General features: G+C 38.3%; 1 protein-coding gene across 3 annotated transcripts in view; it reads left to right on the top strand.

The window, feature by feature from the left end:
- The window catches only part of MRPS27 (mitochondrial ribosomal protein S27), a 43,912-nt gene that overhangs the window by 14,462 nt on the left and 2,014 nt on the right, over positions 1-27,436 (top strand). For 2 of the 3 annotated variants that reach the window (XM_039566773.1, XM_039566774.1), the window contains exons 5-10: positions 17,422-17,536; positions 18,042-18,120; positions 19,378-19,493; positions 20,930-21,032; positions 23,184-23,326; positions 24,845-25,000. In XM_039566773.1, coding sequence (XP_039422707.1) covers positions 17,422-17,536; positions 18,042-18,120; positions 19,378-19,493; positions 20,930-21,032; positions 23,184-23,326; positions 24,845-25,000 — 712 coding nt within the window. Of the gene's footprint in view, positions 1-4,614; positions 4,709-17,421; positions 17,537-18,041; positions 18,121-19,377; positions 19,494-20,929; positions 21,033-23,183; positions 23,327-24,844; positions 25,001-27,436 lie in introns of those variants that run through there. The other variant, XM_019282003.3, reaches the window with a different exon arrangement.

Below are 27,436 nucleotides of genomic sequence, written 5' to 3'. Positions count from 1 at the left end.
CTAAAGTATTGTTTATAATAAATTATCACAATGGATCAAAAAAAGTGTATTCCTGAATGATATTTACATGGCATTCATTCTCTTTGTTTCTGTATATAAATCTACAGTACATAATGACTACCATTAACCTGTTCCAGCACAAATAAAAGAGATGTAGACACAGTCCTGTAACGTATTTAATTCTTCCTTTGAGATGTTCTCATTCTCTTAAGACTGTAGGTGAAATAGACTTCATTAACTGATCAGGTCTTGGTTTTCAATGCCTCTAGAGAAATATTTGGGTTAATAAAAAGGTATAAAAATAAATGAATCAGAAGTATCTGCCTGCTATTCAAGTTATGCTGCAGTTACATTTTGAAATGATACTGAGAAGTGGTGGAAGCATCTGTAGGGAAAAATACACCTTGTAGGCTGAATGGTATGTTTTACCAGTTTGGATGCCCCTGTAGGTGGAGTGTTCTAAAATAAGTTCATTTGCAAAAGATTTGGGCAGTTCTTCAGCAGGTAGGCAGGCACAAGGAAGGGAAACACCAGAGAGATTTACCTCATTGGAATATTTACTTATTTTCATGTGAATGACAGAAATACTAGTGTTTAGTGCTGTTCCACTATGGTTGCCAGTGTGCGATGCTGCTTTATGTGAAGAAATATTGGTAACTATCCAAGCCAGTGCTGTCAGATATAAGTGTTCTGGCTGTACAGACTGCACTGTGCTCCTGGCTCCAGCATTCACTCATTTCTGCACTGAGGGGCACATGTTCTTACTCTCCCTGTCATCTTTCACAGTTTCTTTGTTGTCGTCGTCTGTCTGTGGTTTGTCACAGTCTGAACTGTCGGAATCTTTGGAAAAAACAATTAGTAGCTATGTTTCAGAACTCAGAGCCGAATTTCAGCATACCTTTTCCTGTAACCGCATCAGATTTCAGTGTGCTCAGCGTAACATGCTGTGAAGTGCAGGAGAACAATCAATAAAGATAGCACACTGAAGAGGGTTCAGAAAGATCTTTTCCTGTAATACATGCCTTTTCAGTCATCTGCTTTTCATCATTCATCTGTCCTTTTGAATACACTTTTCTGTAAACTTGGCGGAAACTGGACAAGAACTTTCTAGGCACTGCATATAAAAGCACAAAAAGTTGGAAGGCTTTCCATCAACACTAATTTTTTTTTTTTTTTTTTGTGTTGCTGACACTAGAAGGGTAAGCATTTGGATTTTAAAACTTCATATTTAAAACGAGGAAAAAAAGGGATTCTTCTACAAACAGAATGCAATATCAGTGTTGGGGGTAATCTCTCCTTCTCCTCCGCAATATTTCAATGTCAATAGAAAGACAAAGCCAGTCAGATTCAGAAATTGACAGAAGTGACTTGGTCTACCATATGGATACATTTTTCATTTAGTATTGGAAGACAGGCTTTCATTACAATTCTTGGAGGAAAAGAATATTAGCAGGACTTCCTTATTTTTCACCCAGCATCTTTTTTGCCAGCAGCTCAAAGCTTTCTGTCTAGTAGCTTCTACTGGAAATAGTCTGAAGTACAATGTGACCAGATCTCAACTGTTGAACTCGTATATTGAAGGAGAAAGGGCAATTTTATCTGCGTTTGACCCATACTCATCCTTAAAGGTCAATTTTGCTATATCCGGTGGCATTCTAGAAGTTGTACAGTAAACCCCTGCATCAGCAAACAACCTGTCTGGAGGCAGATCTTGCATTATGTTTTAGAAATACTGAAAGTCCAGACAGAGATTAAATGCAGCCAAAAATGTAGAGAGTGAGCTGTTCATATGAATACAAATGACCTGGACAGACTAAAACCTTTTACAAGTTTTGGAATTTAAAACAAGTACAAGCAAAGATCTGCTGCTTTGCTAGCTTTAGTTAATGACTAATGCAACTAATAATTGTAAAGATATACTGGAGAATTAACTCCATCTGGCTTCCTCTGCAAGGAATTTCAGGTTCCACTACAGCCCCTGAGCTGTCTCCAATCCCATGTAAATAGAAGAAAAAGTATATGAAGTTAATGTTTCTGTTGAGCTCCCTGTCTTTTAGCTTTCCCGAATAGTGTTAAACAGTACAGCAATCTTTCCTCTTTCAGTTATGTTGATAGTGGCAGCTACCAGCTGCCCATTTATTAGACCTACAAACATAACGAGGGCTACCACGGACCTTTCCTTAGGAACTGTTAACTTTGTGATTATTGTATCCATCCACCTAAATCATTCTTTTGTGTGGTGCAAGTATGTATTTCCTTTTTGAATCAAAATAAATACAGTAGAAAAAATAACTATGAACTACTTGTTACTATCAACTTTTTATGGAATAATCTTGACATGCTGTAGACCAGAGCTGTCTTTTTGCAGGTAGGCTGATCAGAATTAGAATTATTTGAATTGCTGATCTCAGTTTAGATCGGCAAGCAAGAAACTTTAATTCAAATAAAATATTTTAATAATGTTTCATGTTTATAATTTAGATTACTTTCTAAAGAAAGCCTTATTGGTGTTTTCTGGCAGCAGAAAACAAGTTCTTCAAAGCAGTTTCATTTCTTTGGAAGGATTGTACTCAATTTGGAACCATTTTCTTACTGAGCAAAGAGACACTCTTGTGTAGATAGTTTCAAGGTTAACAGGTATTTCTTTACAGGTTTATTTTATATATCTGATTTTCTTCTAAAAAAAAAGAGAAATGTTTACCAGAGTGGTATTTTTCCTGGTGTGGACAGCCGCCTTTGAGAAAGAACCTTAAATTAAAGTATTACTTTTCTGCAAATGTTCACATTTTAATGAGTGTGTGAACATTCATGATATTAAATACAGCATGGAAAGTGTTTAGAACATATTTTGTATTTAAAATTTAACAATACAAGGAAATCTTGTTTTTATTTGGTGAAATAGCAGATTCTCAATATGTCAGGATTTTTTAGTTGTAGGTGCTAGTTTTTATTCCTGTTTTATTTTAGATGTGGTAAGCATGCATTCCTGCTGTTTTGAGTCACATATTACTCATTATTGAGCTAAACTAAACATAACAAAGAAGAGGGAAGAGTGTATTATGTTTGCAGCTGTAAAAGGGGCAACAGTTATTAAAAATTCTGTTTTCTGTTGCTTAACTAGTAGCCTTCTCTAGTTTGTGTTATCCTGCTTGTAAAGGTAGTGGCACAGTATATGTTTCTTGGGGAAACGAACACATCTAATAGAGATTTTTATTTGTGGGGCTTGTGAGCTGGTTTATTTTTTTCAAATAGGAATTCTGTTGATTTTTTTTTTAGCTCTTGTTTACAGAATCGTAGTGCTGAGTAGCACTGGGTTGTGGGGTAGGCATTCAAATGAAAATACTAGGCCATTTTAACTTCATCTATTATTACACAGCACATACGAAATAATAAAATAGGCTAAAAATGGGAGAGCATTTATCCTATACTTTGGGAGATTCAAGTTTTTGTCCTACTGCAACCAGCCTACTCAAAATGCTGAACAATTTAAATGTCACAAACAGGGGGCTAAGTACTAAGTCAAAAGGCTTCCAGACCAGGCTTTAGGAATGTCAGTGATCAAGATTCTTTTACTGTAATCAGTAGTAAAAGAAAGAGTAAAAGTAGTTTTTGAGGTAAGTTGAGATTGTTATTTTGTTGCCAATAAAGGTGGTTTTCCAAGGGATGAATCAGAGTGTTTCTGGCTTAAATGGACTCTGCAAGCAGCTGCGGATGAGAACAAGAGTTTTATTGAAAATGGATTTTAAGAACAGGATGAGTATTTAGAGCCTGTATTGTGTTAAGTTTATTATGGGAAAAATTAAGTTAGGAGCTGGAGAGTAATGATACGCAGTAAATAGTGTCGGGTTTCACATGTCCTCAATCTGGGAAATAGGAGTTGCATAGCTTGCCACAGCTGTTATGTTGAAAATACATCTTGGGTTAAATGTACATGCTGTAGGGTTGATCCACTTACCAGGATTTACTTTGTATTTTTTCTTATAATTGTTTTCTCTTACTTGTAACTAAAGGAGGGCTTGTAAGAAAGTGGGACTGGACATCCACTAAGAATGTGAAATGTTTTGAAACAGTCCAGGACATATCACATGGTAGTTTAACATGGAAAGGGATGTCTATCTGTTTTTCTTTTTTTTTTTTTCTTTACAATGTTTGAAGAAAAATTTTGCCAGGAGACTAATGTGAGTGCTAGTAAGACTTATACAAGCAGTTTCATGGTATTTTTGGTTTTCTTCAATGCAAATAGTGTATGCTCTTGCAGGTTGCATGGAACCAGGGCTGGGACCAAAGCATCTCTAACATTCTACTGCCTGAGAATTCCTATTCTACATCACACTTACTAAGAAAACTGCCAGTATGGTTGAATAATGGCAAGTCATGTGCTAGTTTGTAGGGTAGACTGATGGAGAGAAGGACAAAGGCATTAAAATATGTTTTCCTGTTGTACCTCAGCCAACATATGAAATACAAGGCTTATGCACTATTTCAGTGAGGACATCCCTTAGTTTTACTATATGTAATGAAATTCCATATGATTTTAAATCATTGTTACCTTAAATCTTGGTTTATTTCACAGGCTTCTAAGATGAACATGGTCTGATCAAGCGCATAAAAAATGTACATACATCTTACTGTACTTCGTAGTAATGAAGAAAAGTGTTCCATGCTTTGTTGGTAACAGTGAAGATGTTCAGCTTAGTAACATGATCCGGTAGAGTGGATCCAGTCTAATCTATTGCACTCTGAGAATATCTTTGGTTTTGATGCATGTTGCTGCACAGTATGTAGTAACAGTTAGCAGGTGTGATACAAATTCCAGAAGGTGAAAGCCTTTGGAAATGGAAAGAACATTTAAGATAACCATGTTAAGAGATGGAGTAATGTACCACAGTTATAGATCTGATCTTACTTTGTTCTGTTATACTCCATTTTAGACAAAATGGTTTTATAACCAAAGCAAAAGTATTATGACGGGGAGGAGGTAGATTTACATTAGCATGCATCTTTCTTTAGTTTCTAAAAGATTTGGCATGTTAATTTTCAAGTAGCTGCCTTTTTATTTAAAAAAAAATTGATGTTTATACTTCTGTAGGACTGAAAATGTTACGTCAAGATTCAGTTATCAAGAAATTTAGAAAATTACCTGATTATATCCAACAGACTGTACATTCCTTTTTGCCCCAGTAATAAAGAAATTTGAAAAGTTAATAGTAAAAGCTCTATTCCAATGGTTCCATTTTTTTCCTAAATAATTCCGTCTTCAGAAATGTCTAAAAATATTAGAGTGCAGAAGAAAAATGAAAATAAGTAGGTACATTTATTCAGCTTGTATATCTGCTTATTTCTGTATATACATTCGTGCCTGTGGAAGAGTGTTCTCCCTAAGGGCAGAAACTTGATTGCAGATGGACCCACAAAACAATGCTTTGCTGTAATTGAATAGAGGAATATCGAATCAGTAGATAAGCAAAGATCATGGTGTAGCATTTTCCTGGGGTGATTTCTGTGGTTATTACTCTTTCCAGAAAAGGGAAATTAAGGCACAAATTTCTGAATATAAGGTGCTATGTAGCAAAATGAAAAAAACAAAAAAACCAAACCAAACCAGTCATTCGGGGTGCTTAGTTTTTCGTTGGTTGGTTGCTATGTTGTTTGCTTGGTCGGTTGTTTGCTTGGTTGGTTGGGGGTTTTTTTTTGTTGTTTAAATGCTGCTTTAATAGTGAGCTATTTTTAAAGCTGCATGCTCCAGATAAAATGTCTGTATTGTCTGCGGGAATGAGTCCAGTTGGATTTTCTGTGCTTCTGTGTACCGAGCACTCTGCTCAGCTACCTGCAACTGTTCCTTCTGCCATAGTCCCTGTTATGTCTGTTTCTGACATTTACTTGGTAAATCCTTGGTTCCTAATTAGGTTGACTAATCCCTGAATAATCCATTCCGTACATTTCTTTGGGGCTTTTTGTGGAGGGCATTGTGGGGTGGAAGAATGGTATGGGTTTGGGAAAAGCTTAGATAGAAGTCCAAGCCACTCTTGTCAGCTGATTATATTCACTTACCTATTTCCTAAAATCCTGACATGCCTCTGTCCCTGAAGGAGAATGTCTCCAGGCTTTTCGGCTGCCTCTCTGTCTCCCCTTTGCTACATCAGTTTTAAAGCTTGAGGGACTCAATTAAATGTGGAGCTGGTAATTTCAGAAATAACACTGTGGTTGCTTTCGGCAGTTGGTTTCCGCCTTTACCACTGATGTGTCTCTGTGGGATGTGAGACTGCATATCCTAGAAAGGTGCTGGGGTTGTCCTTGCCTCCCAACTTTCATCTAATTAATGATCATGTGCATGTGTGTTGTGCCAGGTCCTCAGCTGATTGAGGCAGGTCCCTGGAAGGTTGTGTGTTTTGGACCAGGTGAGGATTAGACCCAGGATCTAGTTTAGGGAGCATTTAAGCAGCAACAAAGAATGCTTTCTTGGGTTTGTTGTTAAAATTGAAGAGGGATATACAAGAGAGCAGCTGATAGAAACGCCTGTTTGCTCAGCTGTAAATGTAGACGCAACGAACATTCCTTTCTCTTGCTGAAAAGTGAACAGGGATTTTGGTTATTTTCCCCATAACCCCACTCCCTTCAGTCTAGAACTTGCCAGGCTGAAAGCCTACAGATTTTGGCAACTCGATTTGCAAGCAGATTTCCCCCTTTATGACTAATATATTTTTTTCAAGAATTGGTGTGGCTATAAAGCTGCCTTTAGTCTCTAAAGTCAACTTTGTGATAATCCTCTTTACGTTGTCATTTATTTAATTCTGATCTCTCCTCTGTAACTACTGTTTTCATTTTTAAAAGGGGAAAAATACTCCTTTCTTCAGAGTTCCACTAGGGATTGAGCAGAGCTGAACTAAATTGAGCTACAAGCTAAGTAGATGGCCTCTGGCAGCAGACAGCTGGGTGTAAAATGGACACCATCTCCCTCCCCCTTGTCTACACTGCCTGCGCCAAAGTTGACAAACTAGACTGGCTGTGTCTCTGACTGGGGGTGGACAAGGTACAGCAGCTACTGTAAGAGCATGAAAGCAGAGCATGTGCAGCAGGAGCAGTACAGCCCACTTTACCAGCAAAAGGATTTCTTTTTTTCTCTTCATTGAAGTTACTGTCCTGCAGTGATCACTTACTTTTGCAGTTTTCCTTGCCCAGATTAAGTCATGAAGCAGCAGGTTCATTTTACATAAGATACTATTGTGTTGTTTTGAAAGTTGTGATTCATTGGAGAAATAAAGCCAGACTGAAATGCATGCATTACATAAATGCACACAGTTGTAGTGTTTCTCCTGCTCTTCTGTCTGCTCTGTTGTCCTGTGCAGTGGGTAAAATGACATGTCTAAGGGCTCTATACCATGCCTTGGAGAACTGGTGCTTGTAAATGTCAGTTTGGAGCCTGAATACAATGTCTGAGTAGGCCACTGTAACAGGGCAAAGAAGCAGGTCATCCTGGCCTTGCACTGTGGACCAATCATTAGCAGAACCAAAAGCATTAGTGAGTTATCATGGAATATGCTGAGTTGGAAGGGATCAATCAGACTCTTTGAGCCCCACTCCTGGCTCTGCACAAGACTCTCCAAGAATCACACCATGTGCCTGAGAGCATTGTCTGAATGCTTATTGGACTCTGGCAGGCTTGGTGCTGTGACCCCTAAATTTATAAATAGCAGTCTTAGATGTGTTCCTGTCTCAAAAGGGGAGAAACTACAAAGAAACCTTTTTGCATTATGAAATCCTCTGCCTCTTTTGGGTAGCACGACCTCATTTTACTGTGCAGCTTGTAGCTACCTACACAAGGGAACATTTGTCCTACAGTACATGCAGTACTTAAAGAGAGGTACCTGCTGTCTCTCTCTTTAAATAACAGATCTGACGGCACAGTCTTTTTCCAAAAAGAATTAAGAGTAAAACAATCACATAGCTGGTAAGAGCCCACAAATTTCAAACTGCCTTACAAAATGCTTGAGTCAGGTTTGCCATGTTTATCCTTGATTTACATGCTGTTTCTTGGGATTGACGTATGCAGTGCGGTAAAGGACATTTTTGTCTCACTAGTCTCAGAAGTTAGATACACTAAGAGATATGCTAACTAGATGCCTCAGAAGTACTGTGGTTAGGGAACAGTTAAAAATCTCTAAAGGACTTGAGCATTTTTTGTTACTCATTGCTAAAAGTATTTTTATTAGGAAAATGCATGGCTGGAAGAAAAAAGAAATACCAATAAGCATTGCTCATTGAGACATGACATGAAAAATAAACTGCCTGGTAGCCAAGATCTGCCTGTGCGCCAATGGTCAACCTTTTTGAAATGCTTGCCTTTTTGACAGTGGCTGTGGCTGAAACTACAGGTATCAGGGGTTTTGTCCTCTTTGTAGGTGTTTACATTTAACATAAAAACCTTACTTGTTTAACTTGACAGCTTAGGTAGCTTTGCCTCCCCTTCACTCATGGGGTGCAGAAGGAGAGCAATACACAAGGACATTGGACTGTAGCAGTGAAGAATGGAAAGAGCCCAGGTATTAGGTCAAAGTAAGGCTAACTTGAACTGTGTGCCTGTGGCAGCAAATCTGATAAGGTGAAACCTGAACTGTGCAAATCCAGTTTGTGAAGTGTTTGGCAGCAAATGCATAGTTTGGCTCTTCTTTTGCTTAAGTTGGTTACTAAGATCCATTCAATATTTGTATTCCTGAAGCACTGTCTTCCCAGCATCTCTTTTTTGCTCTGGTCGCATGTGGTATGAAACTGAGTAACTCTGCAGAATAAACAGTTTGGCTTGTACACTTCTGTATTGCAGCCTTTGAGATACTCAAGATAGAAGTACATTGTTTATGATCTGTGCAAGTTCAACTGTGATCAAACTGAAAAGTGTCAAGGGTTATGTCAGTGGGTGTAATGTTACAGTAGTTTGAAGCTAATGTGTGATGTACTTCTGGGAGCTATTTTGTGAACCATAAAGAATTTGAGTCAAATAAATGGAAAATGCAACATGTTTACAATGTGGACTGCAGCTGTCACTGAATTAGATCTCTAACAAAACTACGTTAATTTTGGCCCAGGTTAAATTTACGCTGAATATTGGGCATTATTAAAAAGTTGCTGTTTGCAAATACAGTAATAGCAATGTCAAAGGCTGAGGGTTTTTCCTGCCATAAAAAAAGGAAGTCCTTATTTGCTCTTCTTGATAGAGCAGTTTTTATGCATATGCCTGAAGTATGCCTGTTTAATATAATGTGAAAGGGGTGTTCTATCATAGTTTAAGCTTAGTGCTAAAAGGCAGAAACACCTTAATGTGTGATGCAGTTCCCTCTGACACTCTTTGAACTATCATAGAACTCAGAGCCACTGTTTTGTATGGAAAGCCCTTGGTGCTACATCTCTGTGCAGCTTGGTTAATGGTTGCTGGAAAGCAAGCTTCACTGTGACATCTCTGCAGTAGTTTATAGCTAAGAGATGAGGTTTTCTAAAACATCTGTTGTAATTTATTTTTAAAAAATTAAACACATAATGAGCTTTGAAGCAATTTAGTCCCTCATATGACGTAAAATTATAGTTATCTGTGGTTGTAGAAAGTCCTTGATGTAAGTACTTTTTGGTACACAAAAGATTTTAAACTTACTTCTGAAATACAGCTAGTGGGAGCTGCTTTTCTGCTGGAAACTGACTTTCTGGCAGTCTTTAGTGGGCGATCATTTGGCAAAGTGAACAGGGTAAAAAGGTGATAACAGCAACTAGAAATTGCAAGTCGGCTTTCACAAACATTTCTTCTTCATTTTGAGAAATAAGTTGATAACTTGTGTACTAGCTTTCAGATGAGGTTGAGTTTGTTGAAGTAATGACAGGCATAGCTGAGTTAGTAAAATGGTAACAATCAAATCGGTGCTTTACTCATATGCACCTTTTTTTACAGCCTTGTATTAATCAGTTTTCAGGGATCCAAGTAAAAGAATCCAGCAGAACTGTCCCTTTGTTGAGCTTTGAAACAGCAAGTTTTATCCTGATGCACTTAGAAATTGCTTAGATTAAAAAGATTTCCCTGAAGCAATAAATGTAGTATCTTGTATGGTTCTTAATGTGTCTCTTTTTGTATGCCAGCATACCAGAAAAACATATAATTAATGGAAGAGTTGGTTTTAAATTAGGCTTTATTATGATTGCATGGGGACAAGCAGAGGCACTTGAGAGTATCTTACCAGAATCACTATAGCAACAGCTCACTTCATCATTCCCCGTGTGTTTTCTCAGCCTGTGATGCTTTCTATAGAGTATTACTTACATTTATATTCAAACCAAATCATTTTAACCTTAAGTCCAGAAGTATTTGTCACAGAGAGCTGTGTCCTTTACAGTCAATAGTTTGGGAAGATGTTGGGCTTTTTATTATTGTTACTGTTGTGACATGATCTTTTCTTCTTAACTGTTGCTCTTTGAGTGAATTCCAGCTTTATGGTGAAAATAGTATGGATTCTTCATGTATGTGAGAAGAAAATTGGATTCTTCCTGACTGTCTTTTTTTAAAAGGAGTGGGAGAGGTGAAGGGTGGTGGGTGACTATTACCCTGGGAAGAGCAGAAAAATACAAGTATTGTATTCAAAAATCTGTTTTCCGTCTTTGCAGTTTACCTCATCATTCTGTTAAGTCAAAAAGGGGGATTGCTTTATTCATAGTTTGCATTTGAAATAAAACTGAATGTGATATATTTACTTTCTTCATGAAACTAAAGCAGGCATCACCACCTTTTCTTGGTAGCAATGTTCTTTCACCTACAGGTCATGCTGAAGATCCCCAAGTATCCATTTCTAGTGAGCTAGCTGGTGACCTTCCCTTTAATGTAGAACAAGGAATCATGTTGATACTGTATTTTTAAATGTTAAGATCTTTAGTTTGTAGCTAGATAAGGCCTGTGACTGATGTCATCTTATTTCAGGTTAGGCACACAGAGAGCATGTTCAACCAAGCTGACACAGAGTAATCCTGATTCGTGTTCTTCTGAGAAGTGAACTTCCATTGGAGTTCTGCCAGAGAGTGCATAGTTCTGAAGTACTTTGAATCTACATCACTAGAGAAGCTTTTTAAGAAACACATTTAACAGCCTCGAAGAGTTTTCCTAGGGACAAAGAGTGTATCGAGTGTATGTTGTTTGAGCCTTGGCTTTGGTTTTTCAGTTTGGTTACGAACTAATTAAAATAAGGGTTTGAGACATTTAAGGTGAGCCTGTGAGATACTAAATTAATCCAGTTGTCTGAAGGATTCCTGCTTTGTGCTTTGCAAATGTTTCCAGAGAGGTTCAAGGCTGCTTGGTGTAACCTGGTGGCAAAAGGTTGGAAGAGCAGCTCCACTGCAGTTCTGTTATGCTTACTGCCTCTGGATGGAAGGACTGATAAATAGTTCAGGTATTTTTCAGGAGTGCCAGTAGTTGTTTAAACTATAGCAATACTGTAAATACCAATTGCTTCAAACTTTGCCATAGGCTTTCTTTTGTGATGGCTCTTACATCTATTTGTGTATAAGCAAAGCATTTCTTTCATGTTGTGATAAACTGCTTGTCTATTCATACATTATTTTGAAATTTATAAAATTTATCTAGGATTTTGCAACTCTTCGATAGAACTGTTTTTGCTTTCAATGTAGTAAGGCTTGTTCCTTATGTGTTGCTCTCAAAGTTGTCTTAAATTCATCAAAAGGGGGAAGAGCATTTAGTGATTAAAGACAGCAATGGGCAGAAATGCTTGTTGTATCAGAAATTCAGCTTGTCATTTGTTACTCAACACTAAAAACTGTCAAAATAGATAGGTCAGTAAAGGATAAACTACATCCTAGCTGCTATATGGTGAATGCTATGTGATGTTGTTAGAAAGAGACTTTGTGAAGCTGAGTGAATGTTGTTTTAAGCAATGCAGTAGCTACCCTGAAACTACTGAATAGTGAATTTTCTCCCTTCAGTTATTGGAAGAGGGAAGTTACCCAGGTGATGTCCTCAGTCTTCCTAAATAACTGCAGTATATAATTCTATCCAAAATTTCTCCTCTTCCAGATCTAGTCTTATTACTAAGCTTAAGGGTTAAAAAAAAGGTGAACCTGTAACATTGGAGTGAACAGAAATAAAAGCTGAATATGGTATAACATGAAACAAGACCTGATACTAAAAATATCCTTTAAGTCTCCTGTTCAGCCTTAATGTTTGACTGTGGTACTGCACTGCAGTTTCTCTGTATCTGATCATTTAGGTCTGTTTTGGAGCCATCATCAGACATGCACCAGCGGTGTAAGAGCTCTGTGCAAATCTTGAACAAAAAATGGTGGCATGAAATATGAGTTTATGTGGAGGTGAAGAGACCTTAATTTAGAAGAATTAATTTTAGCATCAAAGCAATCAAGTTAAATTAGTTCAAAATAAAAGATGGGGGAAAGTCAATAAAAATTAAAATAGAAGAGGGGCTGAATGTGGGGGTTTTTTCAGGGAGTCTGCAAACCAATTTTCTGCTTGTGTAAGATTCTGCCTCAGCCTTAGACTGTGCTCTGTTACAGCTGTCGTGTCTAATTTTTTAACCTGTCCTATTACTGCTTTTGTTAATTGATTTCTTATTGTACACATACTTACTTGAGTTTTTTATTTCAACGCAAAAGCAATGTGTTCTCTCTGTTATTTGAGTGTAGGCCGTTAATGCATGAGGAATTTACTATAGGACTGGTAGGTTTACACATGACATTTTTAAAGGATTTACACAAAAAAAGGTGAAGGCTAAAATGGCAGCAAAGAAGAGATGGAAAAATAAAGTTCTGTTAATGTTTAAAAGGAAATTTCTGTCAATAACGATTGCTTTTCCAGGACTGTTTTCTTTGACACTGTTGTATGAGCAATGCCTCTGGGTCCATTTAAAATGTAGATGATTTTCCCCAAGGCCTGTGGCTTGAAATGACAAACAAAGGGAGAGTTTTGGATGACAGGCTTCCGGTTTCTAAGCTAAGCTTGCCTGGAATCCATTTGATCATTATGCACTGTAGCTGAAAAAATACGCCTGGGAAGAAAAAAACATGGCAATGGTAAGATGCTTCTCGGCCCTGTATGACTCGTGTAGAATGTGGAGTTGCTCTGGATTCATTCCGTTGAGAGAGCTTCTTCCTGGTTTACAGAGATATTTCATACTATATTTAGAATTTTAAGTGGATGAGAAGAAATCTGGCACTCTTGCTTCCTGATGAAAGCATATGAACATGCAGGCCCACATTTCTCTCTGGTTCTAAAAGAAGAGAGATGGAAGTGTAGGATGTATGATGATTACAAGGTGCTTTCTCATTAGGTCAGGTAAAGGTGGAAAAAGGAAGGGTCTCTTCTTTCTGTTTCACGGCGAGGAGAAAAAATAGTGTCTTGCATAAGGATAGCTTCTGGGAGTACCAGGAATTGGACTGGCCCTTAAGAAAGCCATAGAGTACAAAATGGAACTTGTGATCAGCAAAGAATTGGAACTGATCTGCTGAGCTGGCTTTCCCTCTATACTACCAGGAAGAGCAGAGCAGGGCTCTTCCTCATGGTATGTTATTTCTACAGTGCTTTCTCTTCTGTAATCCAGCAGATTTTCCTTCACCATCTTCCTCATTTGTGACTGTCCCCAAAGCAATGAACTCCCCTCTACCAAACCTAGGGGAAAAAATGCAGACCAGCAAGGGGTTCTGTTTGCTCTCAGGTCTGCTGTATTACTTCCCTTGAGAAGACAGGGTGTGTGAAAGCAGCACTGGAGTGCATCACCACTTGATGGCACCAAAGAAAGTTGGAAGACTGAAATAAATGAATAGGGCGGGAATTCAGCTTTTCTGCGGTATGTGGGGGCACCAATATAAATAAGTTACGCTTGCTGTAGTAGTACAGCACATCATGAAACACTTTCAGCATCTGTTAAACTTTTTTATTGTTTGGTTTCTTTCACACAGCATGAGCACCCCAGCACTGTTGTAAATAATGAGCTGTGGGGCTTTATGCAGTAACTTAGTAAACTGACAATGTATTCTTAACCCAATGTGCTGGCCTCTTTGTGAGCAAGAGAGTGTACTTGCTTGGCTAGAAATATTCTGGTTGCCTTGTACTGAGGCTGTACACTCCTTGTATCTGTTCCAAGTTATAATCATTTTGCAAGTACAAAGCAACTGTTAGTGAAAATCAAGTTTCTGGAATGCATCATTCGAACGACTTTTCAAAATAAAGAGAATTCTAGAGTAATGCACTGTGTGCTGTTAGATTCACAATGACCTTGGTATTTCAGGATCTCCTTGTATTACAGATATTTCTCTTTTTATTCCCCGCAGAGGCAGATGTTCTCAGTTCAGTGACTGGAAGGATGACCATATTGATTCTTTAGCCATTAACGTTAAAATGTACCAACAGAGAGCTTCCCTAATACTGTTGCAGTTGCTTCTTGTCTTTGCTGAACACATTATAAGAATCTTGGGCGTCTCAGGTTTTTATTAGTTCTCAGAAAAATGAGTTTCAGCACCAGGCATCTGCAAGATAACCTTCTGGTCTTTCCATTAAACACACAGCAGTTGCTAGAGGTTTCCTTTATTTAAATCATTCTCAATCCTCCTTTTTCTTTAGTTTTAACTTCCTTCTGTCTTTTCATCTGTCCCTGAACATATTGCCTTGCTTAATTATATCCTGTTTGGTGAACAAAGAGAAGGAGGAAGATGTTAATGCTTGTCAAAATGATGAGCAACCTCCTCTTTTTCCTGATTCAGTTTCAAATACAAGTGCCTGCCCCAATGTTTGGTTGGTTTGTCTAGTTTTAAAAAAAAACCAGATACTCTGTTGGTTTCTCTTCTCGGCTAGTACTATGGAGACAGAGCTTATTCCAGCATTATATGGATCAGAAACAATTAAAGATTGCAGTGTAGTTGCTTCCCTCTCACTTCCAATTCTCCCACCACATAATGGATTAATGGAAGTGTCTAATGCTGAGGGATCTTGTACATACATATATATTGCATTTGTGCACCAGTCCCTTCTCTTCATTCCTGTGCAACTGATTTGTAATTAATTGTTAGAATTAACTAGAAAATTACTTGGTTGAGAAGCTGTTCTGCTTTTCATTTGCATAGCACCTAGGGCAGGTGAAACCTGATCTGAGCATAAAGATCAGCATAAAGATCTTAATAGTAACATATATACAGTAATTAGATCTGAAAGATCCTGTGGTTGTCATACAGACACACACACAAAAATCAGTCCTGGCCCTATAAAAGCTGATGTGCAGATTTTTATAACATGCCTCTGGATTTTGTGTATATTGGTTCCAGCAATGAGTATTGTTTGAGGATCAGCTTCATTCTGCTTCTAGACCATATTGCATCCCTGCTAGGCCTTTTGCTGTCCAACTTTACTTTGAAACCTAGAAGCTTTCATTACAGTAAGCTGTAGCAATCCAAGGTGCAGGAGGTATTGGAGTGCTCTCTCTCTCTCACTATGATGTACTCAAGAGAATAAATAGAGCTCTGGAAAAAGCTGAATATTCAAATGCATTAAAAACAGCTGGTTGGGGTTTTTTTTTAATTGTTTTTTGAATACTTGGTTTTCATTTGAAAAGACTGTGTCAATAGAAAGCCTAAGTATTTGAGAGCATCAGTGTCATGTTTTTTGAAAGACAAGTCTGTTGTTTTCCACCTGTGAAACAATATTAACCATTTATTGAAACTTTAAAAAATGTTGGCAGCTTTATTGCTGAGTGCTGGTGTTCCAGCTTGACCTTCCTTAAATGGCTGGTGAAAGAATCTGTAGCAATTAGATAATTTTTTAATCAAAATATGATTAAATCCAAATTCCTGTAATTGATACTTCCTGAAAGCATTTGTCCATGATACAGGACTTTAATGGAAGCAAACTTGAACTCCAGTATCTGAGTTCAAAAACTCCCCAGTATTTGAACTCCAGAGGGAAGAAAATGGAATGCGATTACAGCAACAGAATGGATGCTTGTAATTTAATATTCAAAGCATGCTTTTCATTTTCTGTTAAATCCTAATTTAATGGCGTGATTTCATATGCCACTTACAAACACATGTATTTAGACTCTGTAGTTGTTTAGCTTCACTTTTGGCATGGCTGTCTTCTTCATTCTGAAGGCTCTTTAGGCTGTAGTACTTCTCCAGGCTTGGTCATCTGTGTAGCCCTTGGTGATAGACAAGATTTACTGAGGGGGGAAAGAGGGTTGGTGGCCACGTTAATCTGATAAACGTTCTGGAAAGCATGCTCGCTCAGACGGAAGAGTCAACCCTGCCCCTAAATGGTGCTGCAGCTTGGCTTAGGGCTGCAAGCATCTGCACATGAGCCCAGCTCAGTCATCAGTGTTCTTTACAGAAAGTGGCAGTCACTTCTGTGCTGGGGACTGAGATCAGTTTTCATTTGAATTGAGAAAGATTGCATGCATCTCTTCAGAAGGGGTTGTGAAAATCAGCTCAAGACCAAGGCAGCAGGTCCCACCACTGAACTTGTAAATGATGTTTGAGTGTTTGCCAGAACTAAAGCTCCATGTGCTCTTTGCCACCATTTCTTCCAATACAGTGCAATGCCCATATATCTGAATAAGGACGAAATGGAAGCAAAAGTATTCAATTTTACAAATTGTTTGAGCACTGGAGTGGGTTGCCTTGGAAGACTGTTGAAGCCATGGCATGAGGTGTCTCAGAATATGTTAAACCAGTGCAGAGGGTCAGGGAAGGGCTCTCCAGCAGAGATTCCCTGTGCATGAGGTATGCCTCACTGATGAAGCATTTCTAAGGCAAATGGAGCATGCAGCAGCCCAGGGATGACCTGTGCTGAGGCATAATGAATTCTTAAGTGGTGAAGTGAGGCATGATTTAGAGAGGGTGGGAGACACCAGATTATACAAGCTCCGAAGTTTCAGATGCAGTTATATTTTTATGTAATTCTGATACTTGCTGATGTCATCAGTCATATCTCTTTGACAAGATCAGCAATATTATACATCAAAATGTTATACTATACAATCTTACACAATCACAAGCACGAAGTTAAAAAATACTGCAGCATTCATACCAGTCTCAGTTGGCCTTCATAAATATACCAAACTGGGTTTTTTTGGTATTTATTTCTTCAGGAGAAAAGCAGTAGGCTTTTCTTCTAAAGTGAGAAGTTTAAATATTATGCATCTGTGAAAAGGTCAGATTTCCCTTTGTACATACTATTAATGTATCAAAATTTTCTTTCTCTTACTTGAAAGGGCTATCTGGAGCTCTTTAGAGAGCAGTGATTGACTGCAAAGTCAAACATGGAGAAATTTATGTCTGAGTTCATGATTGGTGTGGTTTTGAAATTCAAAGTTTGTTGATTACAGAATTTGTTTATGTGATAGCAGAGTCATATTGTCACCCAAACCATTTTATCATCTTTAGGTTTCGGCATAGCCCAAATTCCTGGTACTTGAGAGACTGGACCATTCACAGCTGGATCAGACAGTGCTTAAAATATGGCGCTCAAGATAAAGCCTTATACACAATAAAAAATAAGGTAAGTTTTACCAAGGAAAAGACACGAATATATTTGATTGGCTTTTTGATTCAAATGTGGCTTGACAGGAATTCCTGTTGCAGCCAGGTCCTGTAGACTGTGGTTTTAAGTTCAGATTTCTTCATCAAAATAAAAATTACTGTTGCACTTGAATTTTAGCTACAGCCTTTCACAGCTTTTAAATACTCTTTTTTCTCAGAAAGCTTTTTGTTTTTAAATAGCGTTGGTGTCCAAAACATGCTAGGTGCGGGGGAGGCATAATAACATGATATGCAATCCCATTCCTGGTCCCAAAGGCTCAGGTAAAATGCCAAAACAAATGCAGTGCATCAGAAGTTGGAGGGCCTACATCACAGGTGCCATGCTGATCTCTTGTGTTGCTTGACTGTACGTTGCATCAGTGTGCAGTGCCATGGTTCTGCTCTTTCTGGTGTCTACAGCACTGTGCTTGGGGAGATTTGAACAGCACGTTTGCACACTGAACTTATTTCCTTCTTTCCTTCAGGTTCACTATGGAATTTTTCCAGATAATTTTACATTTAATATTTTGTTGGATTGCTTTATAAAGCAGAAGAAATATGAAGGTAAGAAAATACATACCAATACTTCATCCTTAGATGTATGCTCTTATATTTACAGAGCTTTTCTTCGAACTAAAAACTTGTAGCCATATTTTTTCTGAATTCATCATGAAACACGACTTCACCTTCCTTTGAAGTATTTTTCTGCATGTTTATTTCTCATTTTTGTTGGGATTTTATTCATTTTGTAGTTTTGAAACTTGTGTGATTCACAGTTTCTACTGTTAATAATCCTATTCCAAGTGTAAACCATCTTCTTCAGTTACAAGTCTGATGTATGTGCTAATGATATCATAGGAGTTATTAGTGACAATTAAAGTGTTACCAGAATCTAAATATGTGTTGGTATTCATCTTCCATACATTTAGCTGTTCAAAAAGCTATGTATCTAAACTGTGTAGGCTTTCTGTCTGTCACTGGAGCAAGCCAGCTATGCTGAATTGCCATATTGGGGCTACCTTTCATTATTGACTGTTTAAGTGTTTGGATGAGTAATCCTCACATGTTTGATGACAGATATTTAAGATTTTAATTTCACTTCGAGTTTTCTAGTACTGTAGACTTGCAGTAAGCTTTCCTTTGCATAAAGCTCATATAAAACAGATAATTGAGAGGAACTGAAAGATTTTGCTAAATGACAAATTAATACATGTATTTATTTTATTTTGAGACACACCCCCATCTTTTAATTCCTCCTTATTTTATCCATATTTCTTTTGTATGTGAAGCTGAAGGCCTTTTTAACAAACTGTCCTTTCTGACGGGGCGTGTCACTGTAGCTCCCTGTAGAGCTCCTCCAGAGCATTGTTTGCTGAATATAGAGACCACTGTGGGTGATCTGTGACAACATTTCTGCTCCTTTGTACTCTCCTGTCGCCCTAAGGCTAGTGAAATTAAGCTGGTCTTCTCTTGTCTGTAATCAAAACACAAGAACAAAGAAATCATTTAAATTTTTTTTTTTAATCTTAATGACTGAAGAGCTGAGGAAAGAAGAACCAAGTGAAGTATGTAGAGCTAAGATGATTTTGAGAGCTCCTTGGCTGTATGCTGCTCAACCCATTCTTCCTTCTTGCAGTGTTTGAACAAGCCAAATGAATAAGGCTAATTCTATAGGTGTATTCTAGTTGTAAGAAATGTTTAACTTTCTCCCTAACTATTTCAAAGCATACTACAGCAATAAAATGTCAGTGAACATGAGTGGGTGCAAAAGGGAGATACATATTGGGAGCTATGCTGATTATGTATTGTTTTCCTCCATAGATGCTATGTCAATAGTAACAGAGATCATGCTCCAAGAAAGTTTTGATGAATTATCAACACAGCTTCTTTCTCTCTATGTTTTATACCAGTACCTGGCAACCAAGTCTGGACATACGGTAAACTGACCACATTCAAAATGTGCCTCTGCTTCCAAGTGTTGTGGTGCAGTCAGTTAGACATTCAATCACGAATGTATTTTATTTCCCCTAAGTTTACCTGGGGGGAAAAATACTCCATTTTCTCATTATTTTTGCAACTGCAGAAGAAAGGAAGGAAAGAAGAAACAACAAAGTATGAAACACCCCTTTTGCTCCTTTCTTTGAAAAGGAGGGTGTGTTGGGATTTTTAGATACAATGTATGCCCATTTGAAGGATGTGAATTGATACTTCAGTTCAAAGCAGACTCTGTCAATTACCACCAAAAAAACTGTGTCACCTATTGTGTAGGACCCTGTTATGCTGAGTATTGCTCACCCTTAGAGCCTGATAATGGTGATGTTGCAGAATTATAAAGCATTTTTACTAGGTTTTTTAGTACCCCATTTGGCTTTGGGTCTATTGTTTCTTACACATATTTGTTTTAAAATTAAATTTGTTACATTTCTCCTGTCTCCAAGGATTATGGGTTTGTTATTTACAGCTTGCTTGCTTGAGGCCAAAATGACAGTTCAGGGTCTTGGAAGTGGCATTATTCTACCTTTTCAGAAGGGGCTCAGTCAGTAAAGGGCTCTGCCATGATTTCTGTAGGAAGCTATTTTTCATATAGTTTAGCACAAGCCTTCAATAGCATGTTGTCATCTATAAGGGAAATGCTTGAAGCCTCTGTGTTACGTGAAGCATCTTCCAAAATGCATTTTACAGATGCCTTCAGGTTTTATCCAGCTGGGTTGTAATTTCAGTTTTCACCATAGAAGAGAAAAGTGCATTTACCGTATTGGAGTCTCTTCATTCCCTAGAAATCAAGTATGCTTAGTCACTTGTATGTGAAAAGCAAAGGGATGAAAATCTCATTTTTCCATTGTGTTTGTCCATGTTTGCATATCCTTACTGCAGAGATAAACATTTGTCAGTATGTGTAGTGTTTTGTGAAAGCTGAATGTGCAAGCAAGGGTGGTGTGAACATAAGACATGTTTAAGGCAAGCTTATTTGTATAGCTGTGACTTACTTAATATGCATTTTGGAGTAATCCCATCCAAATACAGCAATGAAATAATATTTTTATTTGTATACACCATTGAAAGTACCATACAATGCCTCATAATGCTCAGCACTAGTTTTCTGTGTTTGATTTAAGACGTAGGGGTAGACATAGTAAGGAAAACTTTCGTGCAACATTTCAACCACTCACATTTTACAGTCCTCTGGAAAGAGAGTTGTTCCTCAGTACAATTTGTACTGTTCCTCAGGACAGAGATACTGTAACTGAACACTGGACATGTTTAATGATTCTTTATTGCTAAGATGTGATGAAAGTCATGCATGCTGTCTTTGCTGCCATTTTATGTTTGTGTTTGTTAAGGAGCACATACTTAGTTTATACATTATTTGCAGTGGGAAGAAGAGAGAAATCTTGGAGCATCGCTGTTGCTTACGGGTCTAAAGCAAAGTAACACTGTGGGTTTTAGTTCCCAGCTCTATGGCTATGCATTCCTTGGTAAGTTTTACCTCTCTTATTGTCAGCTGTTCCCTCTTGTCTTCAGTGGCTGAATTAGATTGGCATCTTTGCTTTATTAAAATGTAATCAAGGAGAAGGCAAAGGGGAAAAAAAGAGATAGTGGAAGGACAGTTTCAGAGTTACAAGTGAACCTGTTTGGTAAGCGTGGAGGGTAGAACTGATTTTAATTTGATTCATCAGACAGCTTCAGAACCAACTTCAGGGCTCCCTGCAGGCTTGGGTTAGATTCTGAAAGGGAGACAATATTCTTAAATAACAGTGGGATTGGTTTGTTGGTTGACCAACAGATTTTTTAAAAATACCCTAAAGTACAGATTTCCATGACACAAATTTAAGGTTATGGACAATAGACTCTTTTTTCTGGTTAGCGAGTGTCTTAAAATAATCTTTAAACCTTAGGAAGATGGAAGAGCACAGCTCGGAAAACACTATGTTTAGAACTTTTACTAGTCACTGTAAAGTGAATGTTTGGGTTGTGAACAGCAGATAGCAGTGCCTTTATCCTGTATCTGTTAAGAAGTCTTCACTGTAGATAATTTGCTATATAGTATTAAAGAGAAGTTAGAACAGAGTATATTCAGAATCGAAGGGAAGGGAAATGGGCAAACAATTACTGAATTTCCTCTGAATATTTATTGGAATATAGTACAGATAGGTTTTGTTCTTCTTTACAAAATGATTATTTACTAGAAAGTAAGTAATCAACTATATATTGTTAATTTTTGTTTCATTACTGCATTATTGAGGGTAATAAAAAGTGAATTTGTTCTTAAAATGTCCTCAAAATATGATGTGTGGTGGCAGAATTAGGATGCTGATTTGCATTTATCATGACTGTAAACCAAAAATCTCATTTTCAGTCAAAAAGGGGGATAAATGTGAAAACTAATTTGAAAGCAGGTTTTTTCATAGTGCTGTAATTTGTAATCCAGTGGAGATACTGATACAAGTGGGGACTTTGCCATCCAGTTGGCATTCAGTTTGGAGAGTTTTAAATGTCATATAGATTGGTGGAGTAGTGGCTGTACTTCAAAAATGCACTTCACTCTTGTCTGAAAGCAATAGTGCTTGTTCCATGACATTGACATTCAGTGGATCAAAAGCTATTTACTGTTATGTCACGTATTCCAAAGCCTTGCCAACACTAATGGAACTGACCTCTGAGAGAGTAAAAGATGTCTATGGGTACAGAGTGGCCTCAAGCACCTCAGCTGTTTTAATTTAGCCATGGTCCATAGGCTTTGTCTGTGCACTTATTACCCTGCTTTTCCTAAACTATTCTCTTCCATATAAAGAGGGTGTCTTTCATAGTTTTGTGTCATTATAGCCAGAGTGCAAATTGGATTGAGAGCTTGGACACAACTCCTGTAAGCTGCACTTGAAGAAGTATTATCTGTTATGCTGACAATAGCAAAATCAAAGCCTAAGAGTGACAATCATTGTAAATTGCACCAACTACAATGTTACGTGCATTTCCTCTATTATGTCATGGAGTTGCATGTTCTCAAGTAATTACTATCAGAAGAAAAGCCACATTGTAAGTGGTGCAGTACATCACAGGTCCTGCTAAAATCAATGAACACCTTGTTCACAGATTGTCTTAAATCAAGAATCCTTTTTGGCAGGTGTCCCATATTTTCTCTTAGGAAGCCTCAGCAGAAACTAAGCGTAGCCATAACATGTGCTATTATGGGTGAGTAAACCCTAGAGGCCACAGAGGTAAATCCAGAGAATCAGATTTAGTGCACACATGCTCCACAGTTAGCTGAAAGCTAAGGAGACATTTGTCTGAGATCTTCAGACATCCTTTTACAAGCTGCTGTTACAAAGCCAGACAACCAGAAAACCTGGCCACTTACTCTCATTTCCATCTCGGCAAAATTTATGGGTGAGAGGGAATGGGGAGGTACTAGAAACATGCACATAATTATGTGAAGTTGAGCAAAAAGAAGGCACCTTAATAAAATAAGGCAGTGGAAATTCTACCAGAGCAACTCTGTAGAATTGTGTTGTTTTTACAACAGAAGCCAAGACACTTGCTGTCACTTCTAGAAACCAGAGCCAACTGATACTGGTTCGTTTAAGACTCAGATGTTGAAGCACTAACGGTAAAGTGTGTTTTTTTCACAGGGAAGGTGGAGTTGACTAAAGGATTAAGAGCTGTATACAATCTAATGCCGCTGATGTGGACACCTGGATATTTGAATAGAGCCTTGCAAGTGATGGAGAATGTGGCTTCGTTGTCAGGGGACATCAAAGTCTGTAAAGAGGCTGTAAGTATAAAGGCTATAACCCACTGAACAAGGGGAATTTCATATAAAACAAACTTCAGTAAAACCTGTGAATTCTGTGCCTTGTTAATGAAAAGATGCCCTGCAAACTTCAGAGGCCTTTACAAGACAGGAGAAGTAATGTTCAGAACAGAACCACTGCTTCAGGTGATGAGCCAGTGATAATGTCTACTGGCATGTCCTTGGTGATGAAGGACACTTGGTGATGAGTGTGTGTGTTATTGCCACAGACCATTTAAGTATGTTTTCTAAGCCTTGCCCTCTCTTTAGAGACACCTGGGTCTGTGTCACAAGAATCACGTGCCTGTGGGTATGGGAAGACACCTTTGTTTCTCAAGTTTTTGAAACCACTCAGAGACATATTTCTTAGCAGTAAGGATGAACTGTCATGTCATCTTACTCTCATGGCTGATTGTATGTGTTCTGTGCCCTCAGATGATGTCCTGAGTGGTACTGGTCCAAAAAGCCAACAGAGTGATTTCTAGAAGGTTTGTACTGCCCTCAGTCAGGGAGGATGGATAGATTCAGTCCATTTATAAGGTCAGCACTAACTAATGGACTTGGGGCTTAGGAGTGCTGTGGGGAATCAGGCTGATCCTGGAATCAGACAGCTTAGGAGTGACTTAGGATGTCACTACGACATGGGCTGGAGCATAGAAACATCACTGAAGCCTCTCCTTTTCTTGGTACTTTTTCCTGAAGGTGTCTCTGGTGATGGGAGCCTCCCTTTTGCTCATGTCACTACTAAGCTTCCAGTCTCCCCTGACAGACAAAAGTCCAGGGTACTGCTCAGCAGGTACTCCTACCTATTGCTCTGTTTTCTGAAGCTTCTCAGTGTAATATTGGACAGTACAAGACAGGTCACATCTGCAACTTCCACCATTTTAAGTTACCACTTTGGGTGTGTGGTTTTGGAGATATCTTTCTTACTCTTAAGTCTGAAGAACTTAGCTTAATACACTGGTGATTTTTTCTGCTTACAAACCCTAGAAAACTTAAGGAACTCCTCATCTTGTTCTGGGTTGTAGATGAACATCCCAGTGTTGAAACAAGGCTGTATCTGTCTGTGATGCAGCAGGTCCATAGAAGATCCTATCCATCTGCATACTGATACTCTAAAAATAGTAAATACTAGTAATACCTAGAAATGCTATCTGTATAGGGTATGTTTTACTTTGTTCCGGGAACAACTAAGAACTTGTAAAAGAAAGTTCTTGCTGATTCTTTACTAATGCTGCGTCTCGATACATATCCAGTAGTAGAGCCCAAAAAAGCAATGGAATGACTGTGAGAGCCACACACTTCAAGATCAGAAGCACAGTACAAAATTCTTCCAAGATTGTCTCATTTCCTTTTAGAATTTGGTTTTCTGTTTTGCATATACAGAAGTAATCTGAAATTACAAGGTAATTCATGAAGTTTTTGAATACATGACAGTTGTGTTACTTAAATTGTATTTCCAAACTCTTTATTCTAACCATGACAAATGTGATTGTTCAGCTTGATGCCCTGGAGACCATTTTACAGTCTGTCCTTGAAGCCAAATCTGATCCAGAATCTGCTGAACAAGCCAAGAAATTAGAGCAGAAGTCACAATGTGCAGAGTCAGAAGAAACAGAGCAGTCTAAAGTACCTGAGTACTACAGCCGATTCAAGGTAAGACAGTTTAATTTATCTAAATATTCTAAGCTGTGGTAGATCTCTGTGATACATACTAGAAAATATAAATGCTGATTTACTATGGCTGGTAGACTGGCACCCCTTCAGTGCATCAGGAGTTCTGTTTGGCATTTTTGAAACTGATGTCACCTTGCATTTTCACTTCTCCAAACAGGAAACAGTAGCCTACAAAGACATAAAAGCTCAAGGCCACTTGTGTTTAGTCTGTCTGCTGGAATTTTATCTTCACTTTTCATACATCAAGATGATAACTCCAGTCTTATTTGCAAAAGTGATATGTCATTAGAGACCCATTATTTGACCTTGTGTGGGGTCTTGCTCATTAAAATAAATTGTAATAGGTGTGAGACTACCCTGAATTTATTGTCCATTTGTGTACATTATAATTATGTATAACAGTAAGAAACACAAGAAGCTGTTCATTAGAGCACATCTATATAATGCGTGCATTTTATTTGATCATGTCGTAGCTATAAATTAGCTAAATGAGCTAATTTTTTTTATCATCTCTGATTTGTGCTGTGGTAAAAATCGAGTACTTCAGGTTGAAACTCATCTGGCTTATAGTTCCAGGAGCAGTACTCTTTCCATAGCCCATCAGTTTCCATTGTTGCTATCACCTGGATGGCTGCGACCTTGAACAGTTGTGCTGGATACAGACTGTTCTAAAGAAATTTCAAAAGTTTAAAGACTAGTAGCCTGTGGTTTCAACTCACACACACACACTTCTTGCTTTAATTTTTACTTATATAACTTTGCTACTTATCTTTAGATATTAAGATTTTGTTGTAGGCAGTTAAAACTTTTTAATTGAGGTGTTTGGGAATCAGTGGGTGCTCAGCATATGGTAATTAATGCCTGGATGAATTACAGTGAATTAGGTAAACACAAGTGTCCTTTGAAGGAGGGAGTGAGACATTTTATGTGTCTCTCATTGTCTATGCATTATCTAGCCTTGGGGAAAATAATGCAGTGTGTTCAAAATGAGGTCTGAATATCAAATTGGGGACTAGTGCCAAGAGTGTGGTTTTCTTCTCAGCTCCACCTTTCCACAAATTCCATAATTAGCCCAATTCAGACATCCCTGGTGTGGCAGTGAGTGACTTTTGGCCAAAAAACTAGTCCCAGTGTTTAAGATCTGACCAGGAAAGTCTGAATATGAGAAAGACGTAGCCCCTATGTGGCATCTAGGCATCCAACAGTAATTGTATGTCATTAAGCCAAAATTCCTGGTTGTCTGAATGAGAAAAGGAGCTCTTGAGTCAGGATGCCATTTCAGCTAAGCCTGAAGGAGTTCCTAGATTCTTCTCTCAAATCCATTAGGCCAGCAATAGCCACTCTTCCCAGTTGAGCCCTGGGACACCTACAGGTGTCGTTCACAGGGCAGAGTAGCACACTAGAAATCCATACAAGTGTGAGGGAAGGTGGCAGCTCTGAATCAACCTGATTATATGTGCCTTCCCAGCTGCTGTCCCAGCACAGATGATCTCCCTCTTCTGTGTAACCCCAGCACAGGGTTTGCACTTCTGCTGCTAAAAACAATTCAGTTGCGCTTTGTCCAGCCCTGCATTAATTAGCCAGTACATCCAAGTCTTTCTGCTTGAGCTCAAAACCAATTGCTTCTTCCTCCTGCACTCCCAGTTCTGTTTCACAAATCATACACCACAATACAAGGAAAAGCATATGGATTTACTCCAGACATACACGTGCTCCTCCATGGTACTCCATGGAATGGCTTCTGTGTCTGATACCAACCTTCAGAACAACCGTTTGTGGAAGTACCTGAAAATGGCATGGAAGTCTAACAGATATGGATACTTGTCCTTTACTTCCACTAAAACAAACAGGACTTGAGGGCATTTGGCTCTTTCCAGAAAAACCCGTTAGAGTTGTAATCTAGACTCTGACACTCATTTGTATTGTAATTACCTGTTTTCAGTTCCTGTATGCTGGGGCTTACTGCTCAGTATAGCATTCCTCAGGCAATTCTTTCCATCTGTGTCAATGATCAGTAGGCAGCAAACATTTTATCACATAAATGCTGGGAACACCTTCTCTAAAAGCAGTGCACCTTCCCTAACTTGTCTGCATGCAGAGCCCTGGAGACTGCTTATGAAAATCATGATTTAGCCATTTAAGAATGTGCCCTTTTGGTACCTGCGGGACATAAAACCTGCTGCTTTCCTAAATCAGTATTACTAATGTATAAGAGAAGAGCAGGAAGTATTCCAGGATACCACTGATACCAGTAAATGGCTTGGGAGACAAGACCTGCTAGTTTACAGTTTATTGCCTTTCTGTAGTTCAATTTCCTGTTTTTATGTTCAGCCCCTTTTCACCACATTCTTGGTAGAGTTTAATGGGAAGTGTGTGAATGATCTAAACTAGTTACATTTAAACTATGTATCTAAT

The sequence above is a fragment of the Corvus cornix genome, chromosome Z, assembly GCF_000738735.6.
Source record: "Corvus cornix cornix isolate S_Up_H32 chromosome Z, ASM73873v5, whole genome shotgun sequence".
NCBI classification, from domain to species: Eukaryota; Metazoa; Chordata; class Aves; order Passeriformes; family Corvidae; genus Corvus; species Corvus cornix.
Note: the sequence above shows the minus strand (reverse complement) of the source record. Positions and strands in the feature narration are given on the sequence as shown.